The sequence below is a fragment of the Marmota monax genome, unplaced genomic scaffold (genome assembly GCF_021218885.2).
Source record: "Marmota monax isolate L192 unplaced genomic scaffold, Marmota_monax_Labrador192_F-V1.1 WCK01_AAM20220418_F8-fsc00004, whole genome shotgun sequence".
In the NCBI taxonomy this organism is placed as follows: Eukaryota; Metazoa; Chordata; class Mammalia; order Rodentia; family Sciuridae; genus Marmota; species Marmota monax.
The window spans coordinates 16,761,742-16,776,293 of record NW_026692881.1 but is presented as its reverse complement, the minus strand read 5'-3'; the positions used below and the strand labels follow the sequence as shown (position 1 = coordinate 16,776,293).

The 14,552-nt window shown below is 40.9% G+C and overlaps 1 protein-coding gene across 11 annotated transcripts in view; it reads left to right on the top strand.

The window, feature by feature from the left end:
- The first annotated feature begins 109 nt into the window (after positions 1 to 109).
- The window catches only part of Sec31b (SEC31 homolog B, COPII coat complex component), a 35,482-nt gene continuing 21,039 nt past the window's right edge, over positions 110 to 14,552 (top strand). For 4 of the 11 annotated variants that reach the window (XM_046450125.2, XM_046450129.2, XM_046450122.2 and 1 more), the window contains exons 1-6: positions 110 to 3,249; positions 5,627 to 5,750; positions 6,063 to 6,186; positions 12,924 to 13,119; positions 13,328 to 13,423; positions 14,403 to 14,546. In XM_046450125.2, coding sequence (XP_046306081.1) covers positions 5,672 to 5,750; positions 6,063 to 6,186; positions 12,924 to 13,119; positions 13,328 to 13,423; positions 14,403 to 14,546 — 639 coding nt within the window. In that variant the 5' untranslated portion in view covers positions 110 to 3,249; positions 5,627 to 5,671. The other 7 variants (XM_046450124.2, XM_046450123.1, XM_046450127.2 and 4 more) reach the window with 7 other exon arrangements.

Below are 14,552 nucleotides of genomic sequence, written 5' to 3'. Positions count from 1 at the left end.
GCAGTGAAGAACTTCATCCTTTTCTTTTTTTATTTTTTTCCCTGCTTACTCTCTGCTTTTCCTGCTCTGGAATTGGAAGGCTGGGAGTATAGAATGGGGCAGCTAAACATAAGAACTAAACAGCTAAACACTGGAACTGTGCAGGTGGGCAAGAATTTTAATTGCTCCTTTTCCATTTATAGGGCCAAAGATGAAGGAGTGTGTGTTCCTGACTTTGCAAGTTGTAACAAGATTTATTTTTCATGAAAAATCTTAATAATAGTGGTTAGTTTAAAAAAAAAAAGTTGTTCTCTAACATGTTTCAAGTACATTATAGAGTAGATACATATTTGTGATCATCTCTGATCTTAATTTGTTAAAAGAATATGCATTCTTTGTTTCAAAGCAACTTCTAAAACAGTTGCTTAAGAAGTTGACCTTACTTAAATTTATGAATTAGAGGACAATTGAGTGAATTACTATCAAACCTTTTTATAGTTTTCATTACCCTAATAATTAATACAGATTCCTGTAATAGTCTTAGAAAGAGGAAAAGTGTGTTTTATTTAAGAGTCTTAACACATTTGTTTTTAAGTGAACCACCCCATCTTCTGTGTGTCTCTTTGGGTCCGTTTTAAAAATTACAATCATACTGCCTGAAAACTGACCCATAAAAAAGCATGTGTTTAGCAGGGCACACTCGGGAGACTGAAGCAGGAAGATCGCAATTTCAAAGACAGCTTCAGCAATTTAGTGAGGCCCTAAACACTTGGTGAGATCCTGTTTCAAAAAATAAAAAGGGCTGAGGATGTAACTCAGTGGTTAAGCACCCCTGGGTTCAATCCCCAGTACCAAAAAAGAAACAAAAACATAAGTTCAAAGTAACCCATAGAAGTAAGCCTATTCAAGTTAATTCAGGGTCTTTTAGTGGTTGTCCAGGCAGTAAAAGAGATCTTTGTAAGATTAAAGTGGATGGTTCTACTGAAATGCCACTCTTTGAAGGACCCCACTGACTTTTTTGTTTTCATTCTCTGTTCTCTATAGCATTTAGTAATAATTTATTTAGCAAATATCTGTGTGTCAAATATGTATCAGAACACTGATAGGCCTTGGGGACATAAAATGGAACAATTGCCTTCCAGTAGTTACCTACATGAGAAGTGTGGGAGACCAACCTCACACATGACTGAGTTAACTCCCCTGCTGGGCGATGTGGCTTCAGGCACCCATGCTGCTAAACTGTCCCACTCTTTTCTAGGGTTCTAGTGACTGTCTTCTTTGTGTCTGGGCGTGTCTTCCTACAGCCCAATGGGTGGAGCTATGCTCACCTGTTCCTTTGTTATATTACCCCTTATCCTGTTTAGGATAGAATGTTCCATGGAAGTGCCTTGTGTATGTCCCCTTCTCTTACTGTGCCCTTGGGTGTGGCCTACCTAGATGTCAACCTGCTGACAGTGGACATCATGAAGATAGACTCAGCCCCTTGAAACCTGACCCTTTGCCTCTTTTGAATAGCTTCTCCTCAATAAAAGGGGTCAGTGCATTCTCTCTCTCTCTCTCTCTCTCTCTCTCTCTCTCTCTCTCTCTCTCTCTTCCTGCGGACCCTTAAGGTCAGTGGAGCCATCACAGCGACCCCAAAGAAAAAGGTATTTGTGCAGCCCAGTTAGCCCAGTTTACCTGGAGTGATCCCTGAGCCTTTTAGTCCTGAGAACAGAAACCTGGCAGAGAAGACTGACAGTTATAATACGAAGTGAAAAGAATTAGAGATGTAAGTTGAGAAAGGTGCACTTTTTTGTTTAATCATTGTCTTTTGAAAATGACCTTATGTTTGGTTTAAATTTCTTTTGAAGAACTCCCATCAGTGACACTTCCCCCTTATTCCCAAATTCTGGGTATTGCCTGAGGTTTGATTTTAAGCCTGGTTTACTTTTTCCCTAGGTCTCATCTGCTGTTGTGCTTAAAAAATTCAAGAAATACTTGCTGAGTGCTTAGGTAGAAAGAATGGTCTAAATACAGATAATGCCACAAATTGTCTCTTGTCTGATCCCCAAACTCCCAAGTCCACATGAAAAGGAACTCCAGAGTTGTGTTGCAGAGTTGGATCTCATCATCAGAGAACCATTACCCAACTTGGTAGATAATTAAGCAGGAATACAATAGGCTTCATGCATTAAATAGTACTTTTGAAATCAAATTAGTTCCAAGAACTTCCAACTACCTACAGAATATTTTCTTAAAAATTGAAAATGCCACAATTCCCACAACAAAATAAAATACAAAACAATCTCTTTACATACCCTCTTGGAATTCTCTGCTAATGGCACCACTATTTATTTCTAGTCTCCCCTGCTCTAGAGCCATAATAGCTTGAACTCCTTACCTTAATCAGTCACAAGAGCCTTGAAGCTCTTCACAATCACTGCTCTCTTCAGGTTTTCAATACCTGGTTCCTGGATTGTTCTATTGGTCTCCTAATTTGAGTTCCTTCCTTCATCTCTTCTCTAAGGGGTTCCATATTTCTAGATGCTGCATCCAAATTCATAATTTTCACTAACTCCTTGTTATCAGCAGAACTGTATTTGTAAATCACAGTTTGTATCTGGACCTTCTCCTGCCCCAGTCTCTGTTTCATTCACATATGGGAAATGCCCAGGCACCTATGAGCTGGCTTGGCCCCTTCATCCTTGTTGAAATATCACCTACAGGTTGGAGAGGTAACAGCCCCAGTCTGCTGTAGTCTTGCCCTCCACATACCTGTAGCCTTTAATTCAACCAGCAGTTTGTGGGTGCCAGTTATTACTGGACTGCACTGCATCATTGGCTGTCATTTACTTCGAGGCTGGATAGCTTTTTACCTTTTCAATTAAGTGGATGCACTGATAGCCCCTGGAGCTAGGGACTAGGGACGGTTTTCTCCCGCTTTGATGACTAGATAATGAATCAAATTAGTATTTTCACACTCCAGAGTATTTTCACACTGTCCTGGGAGACTGGTTCCACTTGAATGGAATTTACTGGTCTGGGATTTGAACCAGTGCACCACACCTGTGATCACAGGCAGATGAGGGAGGCTAGATTAAAGCTACGGTCCTATTTGGTACATTCTCTGCCAGCTCACGCTCAGCGGAGCGTCTGGGTAGCGGTTCCATACCGGACCAAGCTACTTTTGACCCTCTGCAGCCGCCGTCCACAGAGCCAGCTGAGCCCCAAAGGCCTTAGCGAGCACAGGCTCCGGCGACGGCTGACCCCTGACCTGGGCTCTCCGCGCAGGTGGGTTTTCCCCGCGGAAACCCAGAGACCTTGCCAGGGGCGCTATTAGTTCTCTGGAGAGCTTCTCGGGGAGCTCGCTAGCTGCTGAGACTTCAGCATGCACCAGCCACGCCGGCTGGTCGAGTTCCCCCTTGGGACTCCGGCCAGGGCTCCTCTCAGAGACCCTTTTAAAGCGATCATCAGATTGCACCCAGGCCCACTCTTCCAGCTGTGCCGGGGTTGCCCAGCCGAGTCTCTGAAGCGCTTCCACCGCACCTTTCCATCCAACTTGGGCCCAGACCTGGGGTGGTCAGGAACCCGCACCTGTTCTCTGCGTCCGGGCGGGAAGGCCTGTCCCGACTGACCCTGGTGCGCCGTGTGTGGCCGACGGCAGGAGAATAGCTGTGCTGACTCTCCTCCTTAGGGACTGGACTGACAAGGGTAGCTGGCGCCCTCCTTCGCTGCAGATTGACTGGTCATAGCGCTCCGCCCCATCTCACCCACACTAGGGCCATAGCCAGTCTAACCCCCGTGGAGGCCTCTTTTTGCGAACAGGTGCCTCTGAACCAAGCGGATTAAAAGCCTGTTTTCCCAGTTTCTAGACTGCCAGCGATTTAAACCCTTTATGGAGTTTAGATTACTAAAGGGCTAAAAGTACGGGCTCTTGAGGCTGACTGGCGATCTTGGCCTAGCCAGTTGTCTCTGTAAAATGGAAATAACGATAGTATTTATTTAATAGAGCCACTGGGAGAAATAAATGAGATATTCATGTCAAATGCACAGTTGCCAATTGCAGCTCCTGCTTTTGGTATTAAGGGATCATTCCCCCCAAATGTGACAATGGCTGTGACCAGCAGGTGGCAACGTGACTGAACAATGTAATCAGAGGATGCTTGATACAGCCTCAGGTGTTTAGAGGTCTCTTGGAAATCTCAGTTTGATTGACAGCCTTAAACTTTCTTCAAGGTGGAAAGTACATTAAAGATTAAGTAATATTACCTTCTGTTTTTGTAGGTCAGCAGATCACAGTCCTAGGTTTCCTTCCTCAAATTCAGTGTCTTTATTTTTATTTTTTTAGTTGTTGATAGACCTTTATTTTATTTATTTATATGTAGTGCTGAGAATCGAACCCAGTGCCTCACACTTGCCAGGCAAATGTGCTACCACTGAACTGCAACCCCGTGCCCAGTGTCTTTATTTTTTAAAAAAACATTCTGCCCCCTTGCTGTCATGTTGGGATGGGATTTTGAATATGCATTAGAATTAGATTGAAAGCCATACAGTTAATATGGATATCTGCATTCACTGAACAAATATTTATCAAGCACTATGTGCCAGTCATTGATGCAGGTACTAGTTATAACATGGTGAAACAAAGTAGAAACAGTGCTAGCTTTTATAAAGCTTATATATTAGTAAAAAGAACAGCAATGCAAAAATAAACAATTACAAATTTCTATGAAGAAAAAAAATTGAGGCTGATTTTGATTAGGTGGGTCACCTCTCTGAAGAGGTTAGACTGAGTCCAGAAAGATATGATAAAAGAGTTAGTCGTGCAGAGGGTGAAGGGAAGAGCATTAGAGTATAGGGAACAGCATTTGCAAAGTCTCTCATGTAGGAAAAACTCAGGAAATAATAAAAGGCTACTTTGGCTTTAATATAATATGTAAGAAGAAAAGTAAGAGATGAAGTGGTAGACTGGAGCTTGAATTTTATTCTGACTGTGATAGAGCATTGAAAGATTTTATGCATGGACCTCCAGAATCCTAATTTTTGTTTTAGAAGTTCATTCCTGCTGTGATGTAGAGAATGAATTGGATGATGGATGTAGCAAGGAGATAACCAGCTGGAGTTATTGCAGTAATCTGGCTGAGAGATGATGGTGGGGGAAGATATAGAATAGAGAATCCCATTTTATAAGACTAACTTAAGTATCTTTGCTATGTCTAAGGAGAAATATTTGATTAGTAATTGTATATAAGAACTTGGCACTAAAAGGAGAGATTTGTGTTGATGATATTAATTTGGGAGTCAAACACATATGATGATATTTGAAGCCAAGGAAATGAACAGAATCACTGAGAAATTATGTGGTTTGATGATTTCTGGTTGCCCAAGGCCCAATGGTTTGATTAGCAGAATATCACCGTTGGGCCTTGGGCAACCAGTGTGGTTTAATGTCTGTTGGGCTTTAAGGAATTAGATTTCAATAAAAGAGCTGTCCTTAGTATTAGGGGATCATTCCCCCCAAATATGACAATGGTTGTGACTCAAGAGCCCTCTTGTATTCGTCAATCTGTGTTGCCCTGAAACAAAATCTTAGTGGAGAGAAACAAAATCAAATGTCTATTGATGCTCCCTGGATCTGGACCTTAAACTTGCTGGTTTCTATTTTCAGTGGGCCAAGAGGCATGTTAGTTTTCTGCCACCTACAGGACAGACAATGAAGCTGAAGGAACTTGAGCGGCCAGCTGTCCAAGTGTGGAGCCCAGCCAGTCAGTATCCTGTGTATCTGGCCACAGGTATGGCGATATTATGGAGCCACTGAAAGTACATACATTGAGGAAAAATTTAGCACCTAAAATTCATTATTGAGTATCAGAGAAAGTTTAGGATCATAGAAAGGTGGGGATGACTCACTGCATAAGCAATGGGATAGAGATTTTTTGGGTACCTGGGATTAGTCTTGGACTATTGTTCAAGGATAGGCCCCTTATGCTTTCTTTGGAGCCCTCTCCTGTCCTTCCTTTCCACTCCCTAACCCATTTATACTTTAAATTCATGTGTGTATTGTTGCTCATATGCTGCCTCTTTTTGACTTTTCTTGTGCCTAGGAACATCTGCCCAACAGCTAGATGCCTCCTTTAGCACAAATGGCACATTGGAAATCTTTGAGGTTGATTTCAGGGATCCTTCTATGGACTTGAAACAAAAAGGAGTCCTTTCTGCCTCGAGCAGGTACTCTGTTTGGACTGTTGATGGATATATGGGGCAAACCCTCATGATGATACTCATGAAGAACTCCTGGGAGTAGTGTGTACATCTCAGGGATCATGAGGAGTCAAGTGAGGGGAGAAGGAGTTTTGCCAAGCAGGAGAGAAGTTAATTCTGGGCTTATTTTGCAATAAGATTTTTAAAAACAACCAGCTTCATCTTTCTGGTCAGCAGCAGCAGCAGCAAGAACAACAACAACAGACAGCACATATTACAGAGACATCTCACCAGAGCCTGGACCACATGGACCTCATCTCTCTTTGAACCTAGAGATGTTGGCTCTTTCCTCTCTTGGCTCTTGTGAAGCTCACAATGTTATACAATATCATCCTTTTCTGCCAACAGGGAAGAGAATGAATGATCCTTCTCATTGCTGTTTGGCATTGATTAGGTACTCCTGGATTTCATGGCTCTGGAAGACAAGGTACTCATGGATTTCATGGGTGATATTGTGAAACCGCAATTAGGAGAAGGTCATTCATTCTCTTCCTGGTTGGCAGGTTAGGCTAGAGGAGGCCTTGTAGGCCTTGATAAGTTAGGTATTATTGTTCATTGAGCACATATGTGTGTGCCAGACACAGCTAGGGGCTTTATATTTTATTCATTACTCAAAATAAGCTCAAGTGTTAATTACCATTATTTCCATTTTACATGGACAGGAACTGAAACTCTGAGAAGCTAGGATTTAAGTCTAGGCATCTATGAGTCCAATGCCTACCTTCTTTCCATTATTCCGCTGCCTTTTTAAAAAATATTCCCTTTTCTCTCTCCTTTCAGCTGCATGCTCAAACCTCTTTTTTTTTTTTAAGAGAGAGAGAGAGAGAGAGAGAGAGAACTTTTTTTTTTAATATTTATTTTTTAGTTTTTGGCGGACACACAACATCTTTGTTTGTATGTGGGTGCTGAGGATCGAACCCGGGCTGCACGCATGCCAGGCGAGTGCGCTACCGCTTGAGCCACATCCCAAGCCCTCCGCTGCCTTTTTAAAAAGTATTTATTTATTAGTTGTAGTTGGGCACAATACCTTTATTTTATTTATTTTTATGTGGTTCTGAGGATTGAACCCAGGGCCTTGCACGTGCTAGGTGAGCATTTTACTGCTGAGCCACAACCACAGCCCTATTCTACTGCCTTTTTAAAGGTTTTGTAAAGGTGGGACTTAACAGTCTGAATCAATGATCTGTAAGTTTTTATCCGATCAGAAAAATGTGAATATTCATTGTACTCAAGTTATATATTCAATATAAATAATGTATGTTTTACTGTACTATTAATAAAGTGTATTTTCTATCATTTTATAGGTTGAATTTATAAATCTTCTTACAGCCTAGTGAGTAATCTTGCTCACCCTACTTTGGTGATTATTTTTCTAAGCAGAGTATGGTAGCACATGCCTGTAATCTCAGTGACTTGGGAGACTGAGGCAGGAAGATTGCAGTTCAAGCCCAACCTCAGCAACTTACCAAGGCCCTAAGCAACTTAGTGAGACCCTCTCTCAAAATAAAAAAATAAAAAGGGCTAGGAATTGGCTCAGTGGTTAAAATGCCTCTGGGTTCAATTTCCAGTACCAAAATAAATAAATTAAAAGGACTCGGGATATAGCTTAGTGATAGAGTGACCCTGGGTTCAATCCCAAGTACCAAAAAAAAAATTTTTTTTTTTTCTAGAAGGCAGTCTTATATCTGATGGTTGATGAACCCCTGTGCATTTCTTAGTCTCTCTCAGAGATTAAATATTTAGGCAGAAACACTCTCTTCTTTCTTTTCACAGTTTAACCTAATAACAGAAAGTCTGAGAATCTGCTAAGACCTGAATTCAGGTCTTACATTCAATCTCTTTTCCCTTTCTTTTTTTATGGTAGTCTCCTTTTACTTTTTTTTTTTTTAAAAAAAAGCTTCTTCCTGTGACTCTTCATTATTAACTAGACATACACTTTTCAAAATCTTCCCCTTTCCTCTGCTTGCCCTTTTCATCAAATATATGCCTCAGCCAAATTTGGGTTATGAAGATTTCCTTATTCTCAATCCATGAAGTAGCTGAGAAATATTATCTATCAAAAATATCTGACTGAAAGAAATGTTAGGAACCACTGTGTGGGTATTGATAAAGGGCAGCCTGAAGCATGAATAGATGAAGAGAATGAATGGATAAGTGCTTCTGGATGCAAGCAGAATCGATGCAGATTAGCATGTGCACTGAAGCAAGTGATGTTTGGCTTGTTAGATGAAGTTCACTCAAGAAGAAATGTTTCTGGGCAAATTATAGTTTTATGTCATTGACTGCAGATATAGTGGCTTTGGCTAAATGAAGTCAGAGTCCAGTGTGTGATCTGCTATACTATGCTCTGTCTACACTGAGGTTCTAGGTCTCTGAGTAGCCTTTGTAGGACATATCCTCTAAATAACATGGAGAGAGTAGGTGATCTGTTTTCTATTGTTCTACCTTTATCTTAATTCTAGGTAGCCAGAATGCTGTGATATCTTTTTGGATGCTTATGTAAGAGATAGTACTCAGAAGAAAAAAAATCATTTTGTGTACTTCTCAGTTTTTCTGTTCTCAAGACTTGCATTTTTGCTAGAGACATCAAGTTCATAGAGTGGAGAGAACATGGGCTTTGTTATTGGATAGACCTAGGTTCGAATCCTGGCTCTGCCACTTACTGTCCTTTTGGACACAGTATTCAACTTTTCTGGCTCTGCTATAAACATTTCTTCACTAGCAATTAGAGAAATGCAATTAAAACTATGGCGAGGTTCAGAATACAAAGTTAGATACTAGGTGGCCTTTTCATAGTAGGTATTCAGGAAAGTAGTTTGTCTCTCCAATAGCCATTGCTCCATTCCATTGCCTTCATTCTCCAGCTTGGAGCACTGCCTCCACCATTCTGATGTTTAAGGAAACTTGGATTTCCCCAACAATTTTAGCCTGGATGTGAACAAACTCTTTTTTACTTTAGTTTGCTTACATGAGGTTGGGATTTTTCAAAAGAAACCTTACTAAGCAAATGAAAGAAAAATCCAAAGTGAAGTTGTGCATAGATCACGGAAACAAGAACTTTTACACTGCAGATATTTCTTTCTTTTTTTTTTTTTTTTTTAAAAAAAATCTTATTTGTTCTTTTTAGTTATACATGAAAGTAGAATGAATTTTTACATATTATACATACATGGAGTATAATTTTTCATTTTTTCGGTTGTACATGATGTGGAGTTACACTGATTGTGTATTCATTTATGAACATAGGAAAGTAATGTTTGATTCATTCTACTGTCTTTCCTATTCCCACCTCCTTCCCTTCTCTTCATTCCCATTTGTCTTATCCAAAGTACATATATTCTTCCCTTCCTCCTCCCTTATTGTGTGTTAGCCATTCACATATCAGAGACAACATTCAGCCTTTGGGTTTTTGGGGATTAGCTTATTTCACTTAGCATGATAATCTCCAGTTCCATTCATTTACCAACAAATGCCATAATTTCATTCCTTTTTATGACTGAGTAATATTCCGTTGCATATATATACCATGTTTTCTTTACCCATTCATCAGTTGAAGGGCACCTAGGTGGATTCAATAGCTTAGCTATAATGAATTGAGCTGCTATAAACATTGATGTGGCTGTGTCACTATAGTATGCTGATTTTAAGTCCTTTGTGTATAGGAGTGGGACAACTGGGTCAAATGGTGGTTCCATTCCAAGTTTTCTAAGGAATCTCCATACTGCTTTCCAGAGTGGTTACACCAATTTGAGGTCCCACCAGCCATGTATGAGTGTACCTTTTCCCCCACATCCTCGTCAACATTTATTATTACTTATATTTTGATAATTGCCATTCTGACTGGAGTGAGATGAAATCTCAGCATAGTTTTAATTTGTATTTCTCTAATTTCTAGAGATGTTGAACATATATTTGTTCAACCTAATTTCTACAGATGTTTTCATATATTTGTTGACCAATTCTTTTTTTTTCTTCTATGAAGTGCCAGTTCAGTTCCTTCACTGAAGATATTTCTAATCATAAGGTGCTAAATCTTAGTCGAAGATGAGCTTTAATCGGTATAGCATCCTGATCTCATAGGCCTCAGTTTTTTCTTTTCATTCTTGTCTCTTTCATCTTGCCAAAAGCTTCACCATGAGCTGGATGCTAGGGTTGCTTCTAATTTTATGAAATTCAATGTCTTCCCCTTTTGTTCTAAGCTGTAGTACAGTGGTTCTCAGCCATGGATGCTTATTGGAATCACTTGTGTGTGCTCCTGTTAAAAATGTAGTTCTGCGATCTTCGCCCCCTTTCCTTACAGCAGTAAGGAGTTCCCAAAATTAGAGGGGGGAATGAAGCCAGATTTAAAGTTAGGTAGTCAGTGTAGTTAGGTAAATCGGGTCTAATATCAAGTAAGATCCAAAATGGAGGCCATGTTGAGAATGAATTCCAGGAAAAGCAGAAACTACTCTTGGAATGTTAATGAAGTCGGGGAAAAGCCCAAGGCCCAGAGCCCATCCCAAAGAAATGTTAATGAAGATTACTTCTTTGCCCCACCTGTGCCCACACTTCAGGCCTTCCCACCTATATTCCATCACTGAAAGAACTATAAAAAGGGGAAACAACTGCACTTCCACGGATTCCATCTCTTGGGTCCTCTTCTTCCTCTGGGAGAAGTCTTTTCTGCTGTCCTTTAATAAAGCCTCTACTTTCTACTCTGAAAAAAAAAATGTAGTTCTGACATTCTATTAATGAGGTCAGGTAGGAATCAATGAACCTATATTTTCTTTAGGAACCACCCATCATTCTGTAATACCATACGGTCTCCATTATTGTCATAATTTATTCACATTATCTTGAGAATCCCTTTTGCAGAGAAACTCTCATGTTTAAAGGTTCCCATCTTTTTATAGAAACTCTTTTTCCTATACCTTCTTAAACCTCTCAGTTCCTTTTTCAGGATAAATTTCATCTTTTTTTAACTTTATTTTTTAAAATATTCAAACTTATAGGAAAATTATAGAAGAGTATGATGAACAATCATGCTTTTCACTCAGAGACATCAGTTATTAACATTTTGTCATATTTGGCCCCCCTCTCCCTTCGCTGCTACCCCTCCTCCCCATGGTTATCTCTGGTTCTTGTTCATTTTCAGAACAGATTGTTGACACTACTTGAGCCCACTGAGTGATCAAGTCCCCTACCTTGCTTAACTTCACCCAGGTGTTCTCTATTATGATCTCTCCAGATGCCAGCTTCACCCTCACTAGTGAAGGGTTGAATAACAAAAATGTACTTTCTGCCTGCATACAGAAAGAAAACCATTTTGTTATACTCTGTGTTCTGCAACTCAGTCCCTCTGATGGCTCCAGTCCTTGGAAATATGGAAGCCTCTTAAACCAGTATGGACACATTCTTCTGTAAAGATCAGTACAGCCTTAGAAATCTGCCTTTCTGCTACCACCAATCTGCCTTTCTGGTGGTAGCAGATGTATCATTGTGTTAGCTCCACTGTTCTGCCTCAGATGCCAGCTGATCTGAACTGTCGCTCAGTTCTGCACTCCTGATAGGTTGACTCTGCTCGAATGCCTAGCAAATAAATTCCTGCCCTATTGCCCCATTCAGTTTCTTTGCTGTTCCCAGGATGTGAGAATATTTCATGGTAGCTATGGATCTCATGATATTTGATGTGAAATCTTACTTTTCTAAAGGGCTGTGGAAATGTCCTTGGTTAGCAACTGTGTGGGTGAAACAGACTTTTGGGACTTCACATCCTTCCCTGTAGGTTTTACATGGGACCAAATTTGTCTGCAGAGGATCCAGGGTCTATTTCTTTTGTGCAAGACACTGGCACTGTCTTGTATCCTCAAAAGCATCCTCAGAAAGCAAGAAAAAGTGTTTCCCATCTGGAGCATTTAATGTTTCATTCTCCCATGTCTCTATTGCTGGCCCATTGCAGCCATGTGGCAGCTCCAATGGGCTAGCCATGTGGGAAAGGCATGGAGCAGAGAGGTTCTTGTGTCTTTTTCTCACTTACAATTTGAGAGAAGAGGGAATAGCAGTTGTGGATCTAAGCAGTTATAGGAGAGTTGGGTCTTCCTCTCAGTGGGAGGCAGTACTTTGTGATATTAAGAGCTCAGGCTCTGGAATAAGATGGGCTGACTTTGAACCTTGATTCTGCCACTTCCTAATTAAAAAATGAGGGTGAAATTACTAGCATTATCTATAGAGGACTTACAACTTCTTTGAGCCTCAGTTTCCTTAATTGAAAATGGAGATATTATTAATACCTTATAGATGACTTAGTAATACTAAGTCATCTAATATATGTAAAGCATTTAAAACAGTGCCTGGTACATAGTAAGTATTCAATAAACATCAGTTGCTGTGATTATTATCTGGCTATTTGAGTTATGAGGATTAAATAAAGTCATCTATTTGAAGTAGTAATCACAGGGCCTGTATAACCCCAACATTAACTTTAAAAAAATATATTCCCATACAAAACAGAGGCAATGACTTCCTAATTTCTAGTATAATATAGGTGGAATATTTTTTTCAGAGAAAGGGTAGGACAAATTAGAGGAGAGTTTCATTCTCAGTGTCTGAGAAATAAAGGAGGTGGGCAGGTCTCAGCCTGGGGTTCTGATGTCTTGATAAAAGGCAAAGGCTGCTTACTGAGATGGACCTAAGTTGGTGCTGATGCTGGTTCTTCTTCTTTATAGGTTTCACAAGCTGATTTGGGGAAGCTTTGACAATGGGCTTCTGGAAAGCTCCGGGGTTATTGCAGGTGGTGGAGACAATGGCATGCTTACTCTGTACAATGTGACCCACATCCTGTCTTCTGGAAAGGAGCCTGTGATTGCCCAGAGACAGAAGCACACAGGAGCTGTCAGAGCCCTTGACTTTAATCCTTTCCAGGTACTATAATTCAGTGATCAAACATGGCCAAGCCATGGAGCAACAGGTTTGAATGGAAGCATTCACTTGTAGTCTCTGGGCTGTAACTCTGAACCCTTTCCAGGCTGCAGTGGAGGCTTTGGATATCCTAACTGTGGTCCTTTTCCCTCTTTCCTGCTCTCATCTGTTTCTCAGATAGTTTATCTCCACATGCATTTTATTCACACAGGACAACCTGCTGGCCTCAGGGGCAAGTAATTCTGAAATATTCATTTGGGATTTGAATAATCTGAGCGTTCCAATGACCCCAGGATGTAAGTCACAGGTGAGGGGTGGGGGCTCTTTGCCTTGGGGCTATTAGGGTGTACAGCTGATCTTTCCAGGTAAAGTCTTGAATTCTGTAGTCAACCAGAGAACAGTAGATTTCAGACTTTACCACTGGAGGGCAATAAACTCCACAGACTAACATGCTATTGACCAGATAAGAGTTGGGATGAAGGGTGGTACAGGGGCTGTGTGTGGAATGGTTGGTTTGTGGTTATTAGCTGTTTTAAAAGTTTTTGGAATGAAGATGAAGGACAGGTGTAGCAAAAGACAGTGAGAAAAGGAATGGAAGTGCTACTTGTTATAGTGTAGGTTTGGCGGGGTTGGGTAGGGCTGTGGGCTCAGCAGAAAGGGAGCAAAAGTAGGACCCTGGACATACCATTGTCCTTATTTTGTGGTGAGGGTCAGCATTGTCTCTGTATGTATAAGGATGCAGTCAGGATCTGGTATGTCTTCTGTCTCTGAGTGTGCCTCTCTGTCAGTCTGTAACTTTGGGCCCATCTTTTTGCTTCCTGGCTTTTCTGTCTTACGCTTATAGTATCGTGAGGTAAGTTAAGTATGAACTTGATGGCACCTTGTATCCTGCAAGTAGCATTGGATTTTCTTTTTTGCCTCACTGTCTATGGGGGTCTTGGGTATCTACGTGTCCTTCCCTTTTCACCTTCCTATTTCTCTCCCTTCTGTTGTAGTAGATAAGAAGACTGCTTTTAAATCTTGCCTCTACCCTCTCAGGAGAAATTTGGGATAGGAGTAAAAACCAAGCATGTCTGTCATCCCCCAACCCCTACCTCATCCACTTCTATATCAGTACCCCAATGCATCTTCCTGGGAAAATTCAATTTCCAGTTCTCTGAGACTATCTTAGTTTGGGGAGCCCCGTGTCTATTCTTGGGCTTGTGGGTGGTTGGAAGAAGTGGAATAGCAGATAATACTTGGTCCAGGGAATAACAATCCTCCCACCTCCCCACACCCTGCCTCAGCAGCCCTTAGAAGACATCAAGGCACTCTCTTGGAACCGGCAAGTCCAGCACATTCTGTCTTCTGCTCATCCCAGTGGCAAGGCAGTTGTATGGGATCTCAGGAAGAATGAACCTATCATCAAAGTCAGTGATCATAGCAGCAGGGTGAGT